Source organism: Mandrillus leucophaeus, unplaced genomic scaffold (assembly GCF_000951045.1).
Source record: "Mandrillus leucophaeus isolate KB7577 unplaced genomic scaffold, Mleu.le_1.0 Scaffold1136, whole genome shotgun sequence".
NCBI lineage: Eukaryota > Metazoa > Chordata > Mammalia > Primates > Cercopithecidae > Mandrillus > Mandrillus leucophaeus.
This window is the reverse complement of record NW_012099610.1, coordinates 271,537-294,157: the sequence shown is the minus strand read 5'-3', so window position 1 is coordinate 294,157 and position 22,621 is coordinate 271,537. Positions and strand designations below refer to the sequence as shown.

The window sequence follows — 22,621 nt, the reverse complement described above, 5'->3', positions numbered from 1 at the left end:
ATTTTCCTTCAATTGAAGATCTCTGTCTTCAGAAAAGTTATCAGTATCATTAATCACGATTTCAGCTTATATGATTCTGGTCTCATTGATCTGGGTGTTCCTTTCATCTACGTGCTTTAAAACTTCCTCAGATGATTCAAATTCATAGTGCCGATCGAGAATCATTGCTTTAACCATTGGATAGAAATTACAGCCTGAAGAAACTTTCTTCCATCAACAATGATGAATAAATAAGGTTTCTCAATGATTTTAATAGATAAATATTGATAACTATATATGCTTAGTAAATCCTGTGCCATTTTCTAATATTTCCAACCCAATTCTGTGTCTTTGCTTTCCTGCCAGTGACTTACCCAGATATTCCCATCTTGATGATAGGGTTTCCAGTTTCTCCCTGTGTCGCTGTAGAGCATCCGGTACTGGGTCACCCAATCTGAGCTGCTGTATCTTCCTTGGGTTGCAATGGCACTGATCTGCTTCCGATTGCCAAAGTCAACCTGAAGCCATTGATAATGGTCACTGTCTGATGGAGACCATCCCCCAGCACCTGAAGATGGGCAGAGGCAAGATTGAAAAATGAATATTTAAATTTGAACTTGTACAACTGACAATGGAATATTCTACATATCTTAATTGGCCTTGGCAGTGCTCTATTTCACAGATATATTATGAAGTATCCTTTATAGATGCCATTGAGACTTCAACTAATATTCTTCCAGGTGGTAACATTGATTCTTTAACCTCTTTATGGTGTAATTATGTGCTCATTTTCTCCTGAGCAAATGTCTTCATAATTCCTCAATTAGATCTTATTAGTACATGTCAAAGTCTAATTGGCTGAGGGTTGATCAATTCACCATAAACTCTTCAGCTAAAATCATGAGAAAAATGTAACTATCCAATTTTTTTCTGTCATGTAAACTTTACCATTTAATAAATTATGAATTTAAAACAAGCAATTATACACAATTTTTAAATATATTTTTCTCATGAATTATAGTAGAAAAATATTTGCAATTCTTAAGATGAGCCTAATCTTACATTAATTTCCTGTACCACTGAGATGTACAGGGAGGTATATATCAAATCAGGCAGTATGTTTACTTAACACTTAGAAGATAGACAGACAGTATCTCTTGAAAGACATATTTCTAGAAAAATAAGATACTAAGCAAAGTTAAATCTCTTTTGGCAAAATATAATAATTGCTTAGCAAATAGTAAAAATGTAAAAACATTTGTTAGAAAAATGGCACAAATATAGATCAATATTCTTAATTTATAGTAATATTTAAAATAACTAGGGTTGCACACAAAATAAGTTACAGAAAATATGGCCTACTGTTAGTGCTAAGAGGCATTATAATTTTTAAGGTGAGTTCAACTACTAAAGAGAATAAATGATAGAAAAATGCTCAATAGGTTATCCAATGTGCAGTATATCAAAATGTGTGTACTATTTTTAAAATAAGGAATTTAAAGGTTGTTGAAATAATTTATTCTATGAGGACGTTCATAATAAAAATAATTTTATAAATCACAAATATTCATTTAACAATGTTTATATGCCCTATTTTTACTGAAAACTATGATAGAATAGCTTTTTTAAAAAATTACAAAACTAAAAAATTTTTAAATAACTATTTGCCCAGGTGCAGTGGCTCACGCCTGTTATCCCAGCACTTTGGGAGACCGAGGCAGGTGGATCACCTGAGGTCAGGAGTTCGAGTCCAGCCTGGCCAATATGCTGAAACCCCACCTCCTCTAAAAATACAAAAATTAGCCAGGCGTGGTGGCAGGTGCCTGTAATCCCAGCTACTCAGGAAGCTGAGGCAGAAGAATCACTTGAACCTGGGAGGCAGAGGTTGCAGTGAGCCGAGATGGCGCCATTGCACTCCAGTTTGGGTGACAGAGCGAGACTCCATCTCAAAAAATAAAATAAAATTTTTTAAAATCACTGTTTTAGGGACTGGACAATGGGCAGTGCAGTACATGATCCATAAAATAAGATAAACAAATAAGGTGAGCCCTGCCAACTTCCTGGCTTTCTGCTAGCTTCACTTTCTGGATCATGGTACATGGAAGATGATCCCAAACAGAGTTCAGGAGTGCAGCAGTGTCACTGAAATGGAAACATATTACAATTCAAAGCTACTAAAGAAGCTCGAATTCACAGGACAGAGTCCCAGAGAGGGCACAGCTGTGTAAAGAGCTTTGGAAATCTACATGGGAGTCATCAATGAGTCTCTGGAATCTAGACTCAGAAGCAATATTGTGCTGTGTATTTTCAGATCAAGATTGCACAAGACCAGGTAAAGGGAGTTCTGAAATCAGCAATAACCAGAGGTTGCACAGAGCCTGTCTCTTATACACATCTAGATGTGTATAAGAGACAGGTATATATCAAATCAGGCAGTATGTTTACTTAACACTTAGAAGATATACAGACAGTATCTCTTGAAAGACATATTTCTAGAAAAATAAGATACTAAGCAAAGTTAAATCTCTTTTGGCAAAATATAATAATTGCTTAGCAAATAGTAAAAATGTAAAAACATTTGTTAGAAAAATGGCACAAATATAGATCAATATTCTTAATTTATAGTAATATTTAAAATAACTAGGGTTGCACACAAAATAAGTTACAGAAAATATGGCCTACTGTTAGTGCTAAGAGGCATTATAATTTTTAAGGTGAGTTCAACTACTAAAGAGAATAAATGATAGAAAAATGCTCAATAGGTTATCCAATGTGCAGTATATCAAAATGTGTGTACTATTTTTAAAATAAGGAATTTAAAGGTTGTTGAAATAATTTATTCTATGAGGACGTTCATAATAAAAATAATTTTATAAATCACAAATATTCATTTAACAATGTTTATATGCCCTATTTTTACTGAAAACTATGATAGAATAGCTTTTTTAAAAAATTACAAAACTAAAAAATTTTTAAATAACTATTTGCCCAGGTGCAGTGGCTCACGCCTGTTATCCCAGCACTTTGGGAGACCGAGGCAGGTGGATCACCTGAGGTCAGGAGTTCGAGTCCAGCCTGGCCAATATGCTGAAACCCCACCTCCTCTAAAAATACAAAAATTAGCCAGGCGTGGTGGCAGGTGCCTGTAATCCCAGCTACTCAGGAAGCTGAGGCAGAAGAATCACTTGAACCTGGGAGGCAGAGGTTGCAGTGAGCCGAGATGGCGCCATTGCACTCCAGTTTGGGTGACAGAGCGAGACTCCATCTCAAAAAATAAAATAAAATTTTTTAAAATCACTGTTTTAGGGACTGGACAATGGGCAGTGCAGTACATGATCCATAAAATAAGATAAACAAATAAGGTGAGCCCTGCCAACTTCCTGGCTTTCTGCTAGCTTCACTTTCTGGATCATGGTACATGGAAGATGATCCCAAACAGAGTTCAGGAGTGCAGCAGTGTCACTGAAATGGAAACATATTACAATTCAAAGCTACTAAAGAAGCTCGAATTCACAGGACAGAGTCCCAGAGAGGGCACAGCTGTGTAAAGAGCTTTGGAAATCTACATGGGAGTCATCAATGAGTCTCTGGAATCTAGACTCAGAAGCAATATTGTGCTGTGTATTTTCAGATCAAGATTGCACAAGACCAGGTAAAGGGAGTTCTGAAATCAGCAATAACCAGAGGTTGCACAGAGCTGGGAAAAATTTGATTTCAGACTAGACAAAATTGAGAGACCTTGTTGAATCCCTCCAGGCATTCAGTAGACATCCCATAAAAGTCGTGCATTATAAGTAGGGATATTTTAGTCCTAAAATGAGGGCTAGTCCGGACACACCTGAGCAAAGGTTACTGAAAAAGATAAATCTGACCAAAAATTAATTCTTTGACCAAAACTCAACACTCCATTAAGGAAAGCCATAAACATTTAGAAACTGAACAACATTGCATCCATGATGTCAAGTATATAAATTCAAAAATATACTAGCCATTTGGACAAGCAGGAAAATATGTCTTAGAACCAGAGGAAAAAAAAATCAATAGAAATGTACCCCCAAAATAACAGAAATGATGAAATTAGCAGACCAGGACTTTAAAATAGTAATTATTAATTCTATTATCTAAAATAAAACCTATAAACATTTTTAAAAGATGCGAAATGTTGAAGGAGAAAAGCAAAAAAGAGAACTAAATGGAAATTTTAGGACTAAAAATTACATCTGAAATAGATAATTTAATGGATGGGCTTAACAGCAGATGAGACATAGAAGAAAAACATCATTGTACTAGAATGTAGGCCCATAGAAGACATCTAAATTAAGCTCAGAGAGGAAAAACAAGGCTTAAAATTAAACAGTATTCCAGTAAGTTCTGAGACACTGATAACTGCCCTAAGAAGCATGCAAGTGGAGTACTAAAAGCAGAGAAGACAGAGATTGGGTCAGAATAAAATATGTTTGAAGAAATAATGGTTGAAATACATAAACCCAGATATTTGAGAAGCTGATTGAATTCCAGGCAGGAGAGATACAAGGCAAAATACAATAAGGCACGATATAATTATTTGCTGAAAGACAATGCTAAAGAGAAAATCTTAAAAGTATTCACAGGGTTACAACGTCTCAGCAGAAATAATGCAAACCAAATGACAATGAAATGACCTATCAGACATGATGAAAAAAAAAGCTGGCAACCTGAAATTCTGTGTCCAGCAAAAATATCTTTTAAATATAAAAAAAACGTAAAATTCAAGACAAACCTGGGAGAATTCATTACTCCTATGTGTATACTATAAAAATATAATTTTTTCACCTTAAGGGAAGTTTTACCATTTTGAAACTCATATTTACATGAAGAAATGAATGCTTAAAATGCTAAACATGTTAAGTACATATAAAATATTTGTTTAGGTTTTTAAATTTCATTAACAGATAATTTAGTGTTTAAAAACAGTAATGATGAATGACAGGGTTTATAATAAATGTGGAATTAAAATATGCAACTCAAATAGTACAAAGGATAGGAGTCTGGACAGGAAATATGTTATGCTGTGGTCTTACTTTACACATGAAGTGGTATTATTTGAAAATAGCAAACCCTAGATCAAAGGTTAGCAACCATTTTCTGTAAAAGGTTAAATACTGAATATTTTTGGCTTTATAGACCATACTACCTCTGTTAAAACTGCCAAATTCTATTATAGTATGAAGAGCAGTACATAAACAAAAGAGTGTGGCCATGTTATAATGAAGTGTTATTAACAAAATCTTATAGCTGGACAGAGGGTTGAAGTTTGTCGATCCCTGCCCAAGATCAATCTCTTAAAAAAAAAAAGTATATACAAATTTAAAATCTGTACCTTTCACTATATCAAAATCATATCTCACAAAATATTTGGACAAATTTAAGTATCTAGTGTTTGTGTTTGCATAGGTTATATGTGTGGTGTCTATAGAATATATGTGCAAACGATGTAACTACTTCTCAGTCTCTATTCTCACCTCTTCAATTCACACTTTTACAAGAATGTTTTTTCTATGATATAGTACTTAGCTGTAATTCCTCTTCAGGAATTTCCTGGGTTAAAAAGAGGCACCTGTAGATGATATACCTTCATGGGGTTGCGCAAATGTAACGACTGGTCAACCTGGGGCTATAAAGAGCCAATACCCTGCCCAACCCTGTGGAAACTCTGAGGTGTCTTCAGTCCCAGAGCTCCCTGCAGGGATTGGTCAAAGACTTCACTGAAACTGCATTTCACCTGAACTCCTCCCTGTGACTAATTTCTGTTTCATTCCTTTCTCTTCCACAGATTTTCATCCCCTAAACACTCCTAATTAACTTCCTAGATGCTATTTTTCATCTCAGGATTTGTATCCTGGAGATTCTAGTCTGCAGTCCCTCTTGGGACCACTTCCTGATAATCCGTTCACGAACAATGAGTTAGTTATACCTGCTTTGTAATCTGTTTTTTCCTATTGTAGTGTTAGTATATAATATTCCTTATTGTCATATATCATTCATCTTCCTATTTTACCTAGAATTCCATAAAATTTTGGAAGAGCTGTAGGCTAATTTTGGAGACAACAATATACTCAGTTATTGAGGGATAACAAATATGTTTTCTTACCTGTTAGATATACAGTTCCAAACCTTGAAGAAATTTTATAGCCAATTTCATAGAGAGTTCTATATATGTATTACCAAAAACAACAGGGTGATTCAGTGAACTAAAGTCAACAAGCAATTAATACAATGAGGTAGCAGGTGAGAAAATAGCTGATTGATTGGGGAAACTTAGAATATTTCCTCTATTTTGCTAATGAATGCTCCAGAATAAATTGTCTTAAGTGACCTATTTTTTTGCTACATTCCAGTCTTTCAGCAAGCAAGCAATTAACGTACAGCTGCTTAATCCCATTTATCTCATTACTTTTAGCAAAATAGAATTTACTGTCAATTTTAAGGAAAGCAAAAATCGAAAATCAGGAGAAATATAAGTCAAAATGTATTTCTTAGCAGAAATATAAGTGGAGAGAATACTATAGTGGGTAACCTCAAGGGGAGGGCAAAAGTCAGTCTTTCATGAGGAACATGGTGGAAAGATCGATGAAAAGTTCCCTTCTTCTCTTTGATCTATCAAGCAATGTAATTTGGCGAAGTTTATTACTTTGTTTACTTGGCTTGTGAAATGTGTAACCTCTATTGATCCAGGGATTAATAATGATACCTCTTTCATCCCAACAACCTCTGGAATGTGGTGTATAAGAGGGCAAAAAAGTTCCCAATGTATTGTAGTAGCTCAGAGAAAGTGGTTGGACGTCAAAGAGGAGTTGGAAGACGTGGAGAATGAATAGTTATAAACTCTTAGTTCCTAAGAAGAACTCTTACCTAGAGATAATATTACCTAAAACATCTAGCAAATAACTAGTGTATTGTTGAAGTAACTTGAAAGAGGTGTACTTGTTAGAGAATTCTTGCTAGTCTCGAAACAATAAGATGCCATATCTTCCTTTCCCTACTCTCTCCCCTTCTGTGTTCTCTCTTCCCTTTCCCACCCCCGCATCCTCCGTGTGTCTTTCCTTCTTCACTCTTCTTTCTCACACATACACAGATATTTCTCCCCCTGTGTATTTGCATGTGTGTAGTATGTGGTGTGTGCACATGTATGCTGTAAAGATTTAGTGTTTGTATTCTACGTGTCCATTCTATGTGGGTTCCTAGAGTGATGCATTAGAGAATCTGAATAAACTGATGAAACTAATACTCTAGACTCATATGAGTTATTTTTGCTTTATAATTTGTAATTCAGTAAGTCAGAGAAAAGAGGAATTTTGCAGGGGGTTTAGAGAGGCCATGGAGCTTCTGTTGTAGTGATAAATGGCTCCTGAAGAAACACAGCCCTCAAGTTGGTGGTTTTAACACCACCAGAGCCTATAAGCCTGGATTCTAATTTAGCAAAAATACATGGTGAAGAAAAATCAATTAGGCTTAGAACTACCTTTAATAACTGGCTGAGAAATATGTATCAGATGAAAAGAATAAATTGAAAAGGAGACTCCAGGCAAAACTGCATTATGAGTTCAGGCTTTGAGACCCCCTTCTGCTTCAAATACACTGTATTTTTAGATAAGATAGATAAGAAGAAAATTGAAAAGACATAGCGAGGATCAAAAAATAAGATAAGCATCTCCACGCACAAGAAATGCAACAAACATGCAAAGCAATGAGTAGGGTTGAAGCCAACGCCAGCTAGAGTCCAGATCTGGGGACATACAAAGGCATTTGGGCATTTGGCTACTATGGAATATTGGTGATGTAAATTTCCTGTGTGTATCAGCGACAGAAAGCTTGCTTCAAGGTTGCAAACCAAGACTGGCCCTCGGCTAACCTGGTTGTGAAAAGAGACTGAAGAAAGCTGATTACTCACTTAAACATACGGATTATATGAGGCTGTATGCCCAAAGAGGTTAGCAAATAGGCATATCTGAGATGAGTAAAGGCATTCACTGGCTTGGTGACCAGACACATAATAATAATAACACTGCCAGGCACAGGCATCGGGCCAGTAATGTAAGGTACAGTTTCAGACTGGACATTCTGGGACTTGAGTAGAGAAAGTCCCATAATGATAAAGCACAAAAACAAGGGAGATGAGAAGAGATAGGAAGAGAGAAAGAGAGAGAGATCAGAAAGAGAGAGACTGGCTGTCAAGAAGAACATGCAAATGAAAATTTCAAATGACAGAAACAAAACCCAATGCCACGAAGTCAGTAAAGTCAAAAGTTCAGCACCAATTAGCTCCAAAAGTAATAGCAATTGAGGGCTAGTGGAGATAAATAGGCTCTATCCTCTCAAAAATATAAAATAGGTAATACTATTCATTAAAAATAGCAGTAATTATAAGTTACAACAGGGAAAAATAAAACATTTATAGATGAATACTAAAAAGAACCATGAAGTAGTTTTAGAAATGTAAAATTTAGTTACTGATAGGAAAATAAACTCATCAGAGGAAAAGTTACCAATTCTATATAATCTAAGAAATAATTAGTGAGCTAGGCTGCGCACGGTAGCTCACAACTGTAATCCCAGCAGTTTGGGAGGCAGAGGCGGGTGGATCACTTGAGGTCAGGAGTTCGAGATCAGCCTAACATGGTGAAACCGCATCTCTACCAAAAAAAAAAGTGGAAAAATTTGCTGGGCGTGGTGGCGGGTGCCTGTAATCCCAGCTACTCGGGAGGCTGAGGCAGGAGAATCGCTTGAACCCAGGAGGTGGAGGTTGCAGTGAGCTGAGATTGCACCACTGCACTCCAGCCTGAAAATAAATAATTAGTGAGCTAAAAGGTAATGTTTCCATGTTGACATATATATGCACACACACACATACATATACATACTTATAAATCATATAATTTATATATAAAATATGTAATAAATATATTGGTATTGATATTAATATATTAGATTAAATATCTAAACATATAATGTATAATTGATATACATTAACATGTACACATATAAAATTTACCACTATATAAAAATTGTACTATATATAAATATATATAAATGTATATCAATTATACATCAGTAAACCTGTTAAAATTTGCAGTAGTTAACATACATTGGGGGTAAATTGGAAGCTTCTAGGGTAAGTCTAAGAGAAGTTCTAGACTAAGACCAATACATAGAATATAAACATTTGAAAAACTAATTTTTATTCAAAACTAAAAAAGACATGACAACATGAATTTTAAGACCTTCTGAACATTGAAAATACTATGTAACATGAGTTTAAACCTACAATGGAGAAGTATCCAATTGATACAAAAGCAGTAACAGGCATCTTAAGAAGTGCTAAAAGGAACTCGTTAATGAGCTTAGATTTTATTTGCAGTGGGGGATAAACATCTGCAAAGAGGTCATGTGATCTATGAGAAGCGGATAAATAGGCTTCAACCAAGTGTAGATATTTATTGATTAGAGTAGCCAGGGAAGAAGACTATATCCATTAATCAACATCTGTTATAAACTAGAACAGGAAAATTGGCATGGCCCAATCATTCCTAAAATATTGATAAATAAATACTTACATAAATAAGGTTGAAACAAAAGCGCTTGAAAGCTATTTTTTAAGCAACACAGAAGAAAGAAGATATAATACTATCAAATACTATTTAATGACAGGAAAATAGTATTGTTTGTCGCCCATTTCTACCAACAAAGAAATGGGCGACAAATTATTGAAACTCCTAGTTTCAATAATTCTAGGAGTAGCAAAACTACTAACTGAGTATAGATAAACACCTCCCGAGAGAAGCTAAGACATAATAAGACGGACAAAGTGGTTTTACCCTTTTCTTTTTTTCTTTTTTCTTTTTTTTTTTTTTTTGATGGAGTCTCACTCTGGCACCAGGCTGGAGTAGAGTGGCGCGATCTTGGCTCACTGCAACCTCTGCCTCCTGGTTTCAAGCGATTCTCCTGCCTCAGCCTCCCAAGTAGCTGGGATTACAGGCACACACCACCACACCTGGATAATTTTTGTATTTTCAGTACAGACAGGGTTTCACCATGTTGACCAGGCTGGTCTCCATCTCTTGACCTCATGATCTGCCCATCTCAGCCTCCCAAAGTATTGGGATTACAGGCTGAGCCACCACGCCCGGACCATGCCCTTAACTTTTTGAAGCATTCGAATTCAGATTATAACCCCAAGGACTGCATTATCCATAAATGTAATCTTAGCTTTCTTGAATATTTATTAAAGGAACTGCCAAAAAAGGAAAGATAGTAAAAAACCAAATACCATAAATTTTAAAAACAATGAAGTTGGTATATCTGGGAAATATAACAAGAAAGATCTTCTTTAAAGTCTAGCACGTGAGTTGTAAATATTTAGGAAAAAGGATGAAAGGGCTCTGGTGATAGAGGAGGCAACAGTGGTAGGTTATAAGGATTTCCTTTTTTTAAATTGAGCCCTTGTTTAATAGAACAGATTAAATTCCACAGACGTATCTTCAATTTTAATTATTGCAAAGCATTTGACAAAATATCTGGAAAATGTAAAATAGTAAAATGTGGGCTGAGAGATAACAGTTTTAGGTAAATTAAAAAATGGCTAATAATCATTGCCAAATACTTTGATTAATGGTGATGTCAGCTTGAAGAGTGCTCTCTAATGATGCACCACAGGCTTTCGTCCTGTACACTGTCATTTTTAATATTTTTATTCTCTAAGGCATGAAAAACATGCTTATGAAATTTGTCAATTATATAAACCTGGAAAAGAAACCTAATAGGATAACAAACTGATTAATGATGAAAATGTTTTTGACTGGCTGGAAACCTGAACCTATAACAGCACAAATTGTTTTAACATCAACAATGAACTAACATACTCATTTTGAAGAAATACATTATCACCTTCATGATTAAAGGTATCTAATGCTTAGAAAGAATTATGTAACCTTACTTTATGAATAATAGAGTTAAAATTATGACATCTAAGTAGAATATTATATTTGAAATATAATATTAAATATGTTTTTCATGCATTTTGATAAAGTCTTTATATATATATACAAATTAACAAATTACAAGATTATAAGTAGGTAGTATCAGGAATTATCACAAAATGAACATAACAGTGTAACAGCCACCCAGATCTATAAAGAAATCATTGCCAGCAATCCACAAGCTCTTCTTGTTTCCTTTTTCAAAAATGACTGTTTCTTTCCTCCCCAATAAATTGCTCTAGAAAGTGGTTCTGCCCCACACTATACTCAAAAATCAAGGTCAAAACGTGTAGATCAAATTGTAAACTTTTCTGGAAGATAACATACAGCATCTTTTTGTGGTTGGGAAGGATTTTTTAAACAGGACTCCAAATGTACTAGCTAAAAAGGAAAATATAAATTCAGTTACAGTAAAATTAGACATTGATTATCACAAGGCATGAATAAGAGAGTTAAATGGCTAACTATAGATTGAGAGAAGATATTTCTAAACATATAACGAAAATATTCATTTTTGTTAATGTATAAACAAGCTCCACAAATCAATAAGAAACACTCAGTAAACCTAATAAAAATTGGGTAAAACATTTTAACAGGCAGTCCACAAAAGAAAAATTATAAGCTTATTCAATATGTTTGTTCCTTCAATGGTTCTGCACACTACACTAACAAAAGTTACTGGAACTTTTTTTTTTTTTTTTTTTTTTTTTTACATAAATGGCATTATGAAAATCATTAACATTGTGGCAATTAGACAAACAAAAGAAAATCTGTCTAGCTGAGGCTTCTGTGTACATATTCATCACTTCACAGGTAAAGCACCGAGTGTCAGTTGTGAGAAATAGACTTACAGCAAGTTGTTCAGTTTCATATATTTAAAAAATATATAAATTATTTTCTGGGAATTTCGCAACAATTATATTTTAAGATCTTTGATTTAAGGATGTTAATTTGTTTTTAAAATGTCAAATATTACCTTAAGATTATAAGAGACAAGACAAATGAAAAGCATACCCAAAAGCTATACAGCTGCTTAAAACTACATAAAGCCTAGATAACAGTGAAACGAATGTGAATGCAAATCTAAGTTTGATTAAGTTCTTGTTCCACGCAGAAGCCACAGTGATACACACAGAGGCTAGCCTGAGCAAGAGTATAAAAACAAACATACTCTTATTTTACATTATTTCACACACAATGTTTTACATTACACATGTATAAAAGTTTAATGTAATATAGCGAGAATTAGGTCTGATTAGAACATCTTGAACATTTACGTTACCTGTAATTTTAAAGCTCACTTACTAAACAGTGTAAATGATGTATGGTCTTATTTTTTTAATGTCCTGAAAATACTGTGGCCAAGAGAAAATACACTTTTGTGTGTGTTATCTCAGGTGGTAGTATTTTTCTTTTTCTAAATTAAACTTTTTCTAAAAGGAACTTACAGGTAGTCAGATATGAATGTAATATTTTTAAAGCATTAGAATAGCTATTACCACCAACAGAATGGATTCCCACAAAAGTAATGAGCTCTTCGCTACTGGAGATATTCAAGTGAAAGCTAGTTATCAGAATTGTTTTAGAAGAAAAATTTACATAATTTGGGAGATTGGACTGTGTTCTTTAATTTTATTTAAAATGAAAGTTAAAATGCAAGCTATTATGTTACAATCATTAGCAAAACTATCAAGTGGATATTATTTCTTATAGGCTTATTTTCAGTTTTGGTTCATCTGTTTTATTAATATGGGGGGGTGTTATTTACACCATTGCTAAGTAACACTTGACTATATATAATTTTTATTTTTAATGAGTCTGGTCATTTTCTTATTTACTATGAATACCTCTCCTGGTTCATTCATTCAGCAAATATTTATAGAGTACTTCTACATGCCAGCTACTCAGGGTTTCTTTTAGAATAGTTTATAGCAATTGTTATGATTTTTTTATACTTGAGAATCCAATTTATTCATTTAAGGAATGTACAAAAAAATCTTTAACTAAAGATTTTATCATATGGAAAACCAGATACGTCGTATATTTTATTCACAGAAATGAAGTCTTACGTGTGATAAAAAGAAAGCAAATAAAAATAACGTAATCCAGTCAAAGTCATTGAAGTCATGCTCCTCTTTGCAACTATTTGGAAGCTGCTATGTAGTTCTCCCTTGTAAGGAAGCCTGAGGAGCTTCATGGTGTATGTAGTCCCTAGTATCAATTTGTTCACTGCATTTCTAACTGAAATCAAGATCAAAGGCTTCATCAGTTGAAGGCAAATATCAACGTTGCAAAGAAATGTAAAGTTAGGTCAATTTTCTGGGTGCAAATTTACTGCTTTATTTTGTATTCTTTCGTCCCTGGCATGCATTCTTAGTAAAGTCTGTGGAATCTTGGAAAGAGCATAGTTAATCAGACATAATTTCTTGGCTTCCCAAGCTAAGTGCCCATTCAGTGGCATTGCACAGAAAATGTCATCATTCTCCAGATGTTACTCTCTCCAATATAAAAAAAAAAAAAAGTAAAAACATTCTTGTCCATGCAGCTCACAAGGAATATTACTCGGTGAAGGTGCAGAATGTAAGTGTATAGACTACAAAACGCTTCAAAGCTCAAACATACAACAGTGATATAGGTTACCAAATTGCCCCTCTATGAGAGGGAAGATTAAGGGATGGGTATCAATAAGGAAATCAATTAAATCATAGAATTTGTAGCATATTTCTTAAGATTGCCCATTTTTTAAGTCAAGAAATAACTTAAATTCATTATTTAATAACCACTGCCTAGCATGGTTCTCTGGACATAATAGGCACTCAATAAACATCTATAAAATGAATATAAGAATAAAGTAAAAAATGAATATATTAATTAATTACATCCAGGAAATAGGATCCCTGAAACAAGAGGGAAAATTCTTGGGTCCAGTTGCATACATATAAGAAAGACAGAGATTACATAAGGCAAATTGAATTATAATTGAAAAAATCTCCTTAATCAAGTTAGTGATTCTCATTGTATCTCCAGTAGAGCAGAATTAGAAGACTTCTCCAGAGCAGTTATTGTATTTATTCTAGATTTTATTCTTGGCTTAATTTATTTTATGCAGGTATTCTCACTCAAGTGTGTGTGTGTGTGTGTGTGTGTGTGTGTATTCTTAAAAATTATTTGATTGTTTACATAAATAAAATCCTCATAAAATTAAGTCATCAACATTATCTTGGAGAAATCCTTGGATTGTATTAAAACTCTAGCACTCCGAGTGGTCCACACTAGGAAAGGAGTGTGGAATTCTGCTTAGAATTCTGTCTTAACAAGTTTTACTGGGCTCCAGTTATTACTCATGCATTAGCACATCCCTTCCTGTGAACATTATCACAATCACATCTCCACACATCAGGGAGCAATCGGCTTATGTGGGTCAGCAGAGTGAGTGGACGGGGTATTCTGATGAGCTGGGAATGAGAAAGGACTTGATTAGTTATGCAGGAGAGGTGGGGAATCTTGGCATAGGCCTGCTTCAAAGGATCCACAATTCAAAGTAGAAATGTTAAGAATTTAGATGTAACTGATTACAGTAGGATATTCCTTTAACTCGCATAGTGGCTTTTAGCTAAGGGGCTAACATTAAGTGAATTTAAAAATAGTGTCTCAAAACCTAGTCTCTATCTAGCATTTTGTGCAAAAAAAGCTTTAGTTATTTATTACTGTTTCATTCACTTAAGAAAGAAAAGCATCAGAGGCACATTTACAAAATGAAAATCTTCCAACTAGTAACTAAATATAGTTTATTGTTTATTAACAAAATAATTAGGGATGCAAATAACATCTCCATACCATCTGCCTCAGGGACCCTTACTGAAGCTTCATTATTTTCTGGGGCAGAGGCTCAGCTCTAAAAGACATCACTAGAAAAAAATGCAGAATAGCAAAAAAGAAATGTGCATATTATCTGTGCATTAGCAAAATCTATTATTAGACAGGTGATAATGTCAATGGTGTATACAAATAGATGCAAAACAATATATACAAATTTGTTTGCTGTGTGTGCAGTGATACATTTAATTTATATATGCAAATTTTTGAGATACAATGTTGCATTCAATGATGCAAAATTGCCAATGATCTGTGCAACAATATAAGGAAAATGTATTGTCTATACAATGATTTTCGAGCTAGGTCTACCATACACGAAAGTACAAAAAGATGAGGTCATTTTCAAGTAAAATCTCATGATCATCGAGAGAGATATTGCTTCTGACTTGCAGTAAGTGGAAAATTGCTTTGTATCTCCACTTTTCATATTTGTACACTTGGTCTCAGACTTTGATAGAGTAATTTCATATACTTGAAAACATAGGTTATAAAGCCTTTATCTGCTTTAGTTCATTTTTTAGGAAGAAATATAAGGGAATTGTTCTCAAGATCGATATGGTTAAATATAGTAAATAAATTCTTTAAGATCTAACTCAAATGCCTTTTATGAGTGCTCTGATCTCCCCCATGACTCATGCATAGTGCGTGATTCCCTTCTCGTTGGCTGGCACTTTGTACACACATTATTTATTCCAATCCTAACCCTAGTTCCTGGATGGCAAGCATTATGCAGTTCTCAAGTTCATTCTTACAACCCCTCTGATTCCTATGAAGGTGAATGGCACACACAGCCAGCGACTTCAATGACGAACTACTGTAACTATAGTATCTGTTTTGATAAAGAGGGGAGATTTTTGGTGTATGTGTACTTGGCAACATGAAACAATTTCACCAAAAACATTGTGGGTGTGTTTTGATATTAACTTAGAATATATATAGCAGTCCCACTTCACAAGGCTCTGAATGAGTAGAGAAACAACATTAACAACACTAGGATAAGTACACACACACACACAACACACACACACACACACACGACAGATAAGCCTTGTAAATATAGTTGTTCTTAGTGTAATCTTCTGAAAGTGTTACATTCATATACACAGAGACATCAATTCTTCTTTTAAATAATTTCTTTAATAGGCTTTTTTTCCCCCCATAGGGCAAGCTGAAACTGGTTGACATAGCAATGGGCTAAAATAACAATGTAGAGAAAATAGTTGCAAACCAAATTAAAAACAACAAAAACAAAAACAAAAACAAACAAACAAAAAGGCTCAAAATTCTTTGTACACCTTAATAGGGACAATATCTTCTATTACCCTAAAAATTTTCCCACATCTTTATGAGCTCCACATCACTAATTTTAATTCCCCAAAATAGAATTGCATTTCCTGTCTGAGATTTTAGTAACATATTATAACAAAAAGCATATTGGACTAGAATCAAACCTAGTTATAAAGATATGCTTGTCATACGAAAAAAGTCATGATCGCTGATCATTAGAGAAATTAAAATCAGAACCACAGTGAGATACCAACTACACCAGTTAGAATGGTGATCATTAAAAAGTCAGGAAACAACAGATACTGAAGGAGATGTGGAGAAATAGGAACGTTTTCACACTGTTGGTGGGAGTGTAAATTAGTTCAACCATTGTAGAAGACAGTGTGGCGATTCCTCAAGGATCCAGAACCAGAAACACCATTTGACCCACAATCCCATTACTAGGTGTATACCCAAAGGATTATCAATCATTCTACTATAAACACACATGCACGCATATGTTTGTTGCAACACTATTTATGATAGTAAAGAGTTGGAACCAACCCAAATGCCTATCAATGATAGACTGAATAAAGAAAATGTGTCACATATACATTTTGGAATACTATGCAGCCATAAAAAAGAATGAGTTTGTGTCCTTTGCAGGGACATGGATAAAGCCAGAAACCATCATTCTCAGCAAACTACCACAGGAACAGAAAACAAAACACCGCATATTCTCACTCATAAGTGAGAGCTGAACAATGAGAACAGATGGACACAGGAAGGGGAACATCACACACCAGGGCCTGTCAGGGATTGAGAGGGCTGAGGGAGACAGAGCATTAGGAGAAATACCTAATGCGTGTGGGGCTTAAAACATAGATGACATGTTAATGGGTGCAGCAAACCACCATGGCACATGTATACCTATGTAATAAACCTCCATGTTCTGCACATGTATCCCAGAACTTAAAGTACAATTTTAAAAAATATGTTTGTGTGACATTATAGAATAGGGGGTCCAAGTTATAAATCTCAACATTTTGATTCAGCCATAAAAAAATGGGAAGAAAACATGTCATAGGTTTTGAAATTATTATTAGAAACCTAATTAGAAGATATAATATGTCTCAACTATTTAAATATACTTAAGAATACGTATATTTATATTTAAATATACTTAATATGTATATTTATATTTAAATATGTTTTTATATATTAGTAATACATATTTAATATATTTAATATTTATATTAATTTAATACTATATATTTAATATATGTAATATTTGATATATTAAATAAGTATACTTAGGTATACTTTTTTAAAGTAATATACTTTAAGTATGCTTAATTATACTTATTTAAGTTTATTTAAATTAAGTATAATTTAAATAAGTATAATTAAGCATACTTAAGAATAAGTATGTTTATGTTCAAATGTACTTAAAAATAAGTATGTTTATGTTCAAATATACTTAAGAATAAGTATGTTCATGTTTAAATATACTTAATAAAATAAGTATATTTATATTTAAATATTTATTAGCATTTTGATAAGTAATGTTTTCACTGTTTTGTTAACCATCTAATTCACAAAAGGTCTCATTAGAAAATACTTAATACTCAGACACTGTAGGAACAAAACAACCAGCATTATTAAAAACAGGGGAAGGTGGGACAAATGTCTGAGTTTTTAAAAGTCTATATGTTTTGTCTATTTTTTCCATTTTCCTTTATATTTACTTATATATACTATAGGAACAAGAGATTAAATATTCTGTTGCTAACTATATAATTTTTTATTAATTCCTCAAAACATAACATTAACTTTGTGATAGCTACAGTGCTTATAAAATTTGTTTTTATAGGACATTGAATTTTCCTACATGAAGCTATAAACGAACACCTGCTTTGTATTAACTAATTTACCACTCAAAAAAACCATAAAACTTACCAGTCTTAGTGTCTCTGACCAAATATTATGTACACTGTACATATTCTTTTAATTCAGAAAGTATGAGATGCTCTACATATCTCAATGAGCACTGCTTGAAATATCTATTTAGCATCTTCCAATCAAATTACAATATGAACTTTGTTTTACTTGGTGAAGAAAATACCACTATAACTGCTACATCAAGAATAAGTTGTATGGATATTCCAACAGTAACAGAGAACAGTGAAAATAATGATTGAGCTGGCCTGAGGTGGATGTACCAAGAAGTGGGTAGATGAGAGAATTCTCAGAACATCCTGACAGACTGGATTTTGGGGTGAGAGCTCCTGGCGACAATGGCAGGTGAAAAGGAGGAATCAAGGCTGACTTCTAGACATGCAGAGTTGAGAAACTTAAAGTGAGTTAGTAGCAATTCCTGAAATGGAAAAAAATGGTTAGAGAAAGAGATTTTTGGACGACAATTAGGAGTTGCATTTGAGTCTTAACTTGAGGTGTCAAGATCCCAAATCGGTTGTAAAGATGAGTTTGGGTCTCAGGAAGAAGAAATTAAGACATCAATTTAGGAGTCATCAGTAGCTGAATGGGACTGAAAGATGAGATTAGACGGGAGGATCTAGTGAAACAAGTGTTTTCCAAGACTTGAGGGGACATACCAATGTCTAATATCTATTTAAAGGAAAAAGAAAAGGAATGCCAAGTGAGAGAGAAAGAAACCCGTGAGAGTGGGTGGCACCGTGGTAGCCAAGCAGGAAAGTTTTCTAGTTGGAAGAAGTGGTCACTGTATCATTTTGTGAGACAATGTGGCAACACAATCTTTTTTAAGTAAAAATAGAATAATGTCTTTGATTCACAAACTCCATCTTCCCAATCATGGAATCTGCATTATTATAGAAATAACTACCCTTAAAGCTGGTAATACATGCACCAATATGTTCATTGCTTCAATCTACCACTATTCATAATCAACTGAAACTGGGAACATCTAAATTTTCATCAATAAGGGAAAGCTAGGTAACTTGAGATAGAATAATCATATAGAGTATTTTATAGCTGATATAAATAATATGTATTATTTTCAAATTGTTTTTAAAAAGCAGAATATAAGTCTGAATATACATTGATTAAAAATAGGTAAAATTATGAATAATATAATTCAGGGTTGGTATAGAATAGAACTCCACATTTTTTCTATTCCATTTATTATTATCTTAAAATTTACCTACCTTAATGAATATAAGATAGTTTAGCACTGTGTTTTTTACTTTTTTACGTGTTAAATAGTGATGTTAAATATTTTATATACATACGCTAATTATAAAATTACTAACTGAATAATCTCTTTTTAGCTTTTGTTTATTTAGTGATATCTTGATGTTTTTCTTATCCAATTTGTGAGCCTTTTAAATATCAAGAATGCTAATCCTTAGTCATTATTCCCATAAAATACTTACAACAAAAGTTTTCATTTAGTGATCACATATCATAATACACTTAAATGTTACATTTATCAAAATTCCTATTTTACGCATGCTAAAAAGAGATTTTATAGAGTTTAGGTGACTTGCCCAGGCCACAGAGAGCTAGTAACAGAAATCTGTTTGAGTTCTGATAAGTTCAATTCCATATCCCGTGCTTTCTTTTTCCATGGAGGTATTTAAAACTAAAGACCCCTAAAAATTTCAAACACTTGACAATACCGATCTTAAGTTATTTTCAAATGTGGTTTTAGTTCATGGAGAAACATGGAAAAATATGCTAAACAGAAAGGAGTATGCAGAGTACTTTGGGCTTCTCAGGAAACCAAAAGTAAGATGATTCTATAAATTACATAATAGGCAAATTGAATCCCTTTAAAAATGAACGAAGTGCCACTAGTTTAACACTGAAACAAAGACTATAATCATCATGCACCGTTTGTAACACTGTCTCTTGATATTATTTGAATTTGGAGTTAAAGATGAATCATTCTCACCACCCATTAGTAGAGAACTTACCAATTCATAAAACTATTAAAACTCTCTATTGGTACAAGAACCAACAGAATCTTTAAAGTTAATAGGAAAGAAAGAAAACTAGACAAAAGGCACTATAAACAAATAAGGAAAAATATAAAGTACAGAAACCCTTAACCACACTAATATTTATTTAACTCTAAATATTCATGCCAATTAAAAAATGTTTTATATGGAAGTGACACAGAATAAGAACTTACTTTTCAAGCAATATGTTGTATTCTTTTTTTAATAAATTTCTAGTTGGCTTATTTTTTTTCTGATTTCAGTTTTTAATCTTTAAATTTTAGTATTTGATATAGTTTTAATCTTTGTCCCCATCAAATCTCCTGTTGACTGGTAATCCCCATTGTTGGAGGTGAAGCCTGGTGAGAGGTGATTGGATCATGGGAGCAGTTTTTCATGAATGTTTAGCACCATCCTCTTGGTGCTGTTCTCGTCATAATGAGGGAGTTCTCACGAGATCTTGTTGTTTAAAAGTGAGTGGCATCTCCCTGCCCTGCCTCTTGTTCCTGCTCCTGCCAAATAAGACGTGTCAGCTCCCTCTTTTCCTTCTTCCATGATTGTAAGTGTTTTGAAGCCTCTTTGGAAGCTGAACAGATGCCAGCATCATGCTTTCTGTACGGCCTACAGAACCATGGCCAATAAAACTTCTTTTCTTTATAAATTACCCAGTTTCAGATCTTTCCTTTCTTTCTTTCTTCTTTCTTTCCTTCTTTCTTTTCTTTCTTTCTTTCTTCTTTTTTTTTTTTTTTGACGGAGTTTCACTCTTGTTGCCCAAGTTGGAGTGCAATGGCACGATCTCGGCTCACTGCAACCTCCGCCTCCCAGGTTCAAGCGATTCTGCTGCCTCAACCTTCTGAGTAGCTGGGATCACAGGCACCCACCACCAACCCGCCTAATTTTTTGTATTTTTTGTAGAAACGGGGTTTCCTCATGTTAGCCAGACTGGTCTTGAACTCCTGGCCTCACATGATCTGCCCGCCTCAGCCTCCTAAAGTGCTGGGATTACAGGCGTGAGCCACCGCACCTGGCCCAGGTATTTCTTTATAGCAATGTGAGACTGGTCTAATACAGTATTTGACACTGTTTGTATAACAGGTTTTTCCTTTCTATTCTACACTCTCTGGGGACCAGAGACCCTGCATTATCCTGGTCCTCCATCAACTCTAACCATTTCTTTTCTCTTAGTTTTTCATCCTGCTTTTCCCCTTTCAGTTCTGGTATTTTCTAAGTTTGTTTTTCTCCAGACCTGAATTAAATGATTTTAATGTAACAGTTTTTATTGGGAACTTATTATCTATAGATATTTTACTCAGGTGAACTCAGCTAGTCCTTGAAACAGCTGTAGGAGACAAGTGCTGTTGCACATGTTTTATAAATTAAAGAAACTAAAGCATAGAAAGGTTGGGTAAGTTGACACAGATCACATGGATAGTAAGAAAAGCAGCTAGTAAGTTGACCCAGGGCATGACTTTTAACCACCGTGCTATACTGCCTGCCAGTCAGCAACTACCAAGCTTCTAACATGTGCATAGCAAGCAGTCTATCCTATTCTCTAAAAGCAAACCAAACAACCAAACAAGAAACAAACTGACATGTTATTACTGATAACTCTATACTTTCCTTAGGTTAACATCTTTAGTGGTATACGCCCAAGTTCCAAAGTCTAGACACCCATTTACATTAAACTCCTATTACATTTTACAGTGTGTGCCCATTAGTTTCTCTTAGACTGTGGGATGGCCAACTGTCCCTGGCATGGGCAGTCGGTTGGTGAGGTCCTTGATTGGGAATACTTTCAGGCTGAGCTCCTTCTACTCTTGTTCTCTTGTTCTTGAAATGAAAAGTCCTCTCCACCCAATCCTCTTCCAATCTGGACCCTCAGGGCATTTCTTTTCTGCCTCCTCTCTACCATTCCCTTCATCCTAGGCACACTATCCTCATAATTACGCATCTGTGACTACCAGACTCACATTGGAGTGCTGTAACTTCTCTGAATCTTTGAGCACATACCATGAGTACCAGACATACAAAAAGTACTTGGAACCAACCCAAATGTCCATCAATGATAGACTGGATTAAGAAAATGTGGCACATATACACCATGGAATACTATGCAGCCAATCGAAAAAGGATGAGTTCATGTCCTTTGTAGAGACATGAATGAAGCTGGAAACAATCATTCTCAGCAAACTATCACAAGGACAGAAAATCAAACACTGCATGTTCTCACTCATAGGTGGGAATTGAACAATAAGAACACTTGGACACAGGGCAGGGAACATCACACACTGGAGCCTGTCATGCGGTGGGGGGGTGGGGGAAGCGGGGAGGGATAGCATTAAGAGAAATACCTAATGCAAATGACGAGTTAATGGGTGCAGCAAACCAACATGGCACATGCATGCATATGTAACAAACCTGCACGTTGTGCATATGTACCCTAGAACTTAAAGTATAATTTTAAAAAAGTGCTTTATATCCTTTACTACATTTAATCTTCAAAAT

At 34.3% G+C, this 22,621-nt stretch overlaps 1 protein-coding gene across 1 annotated transcript in view; it reads right to left on the bottom strand.

Annotated features, from left to right (window-relative positions):
• The window catches only part of LOC105551008, a 208,671-nt gene that overhangs the window by 141,990 nt on the left and 44,060 nt on the right, over positions 1-22,621 (bottom strand). Inside the window, exon 3 of the mRNA XM_011996120.1 lies at positions 354-547. Within this exon, the coding sequence (XP_011851510.1) occupies positions 354-547 (194 nt within the window). The remainder of the gene's footprint in view (positions 1-353; positions 548-22,621) is intronic.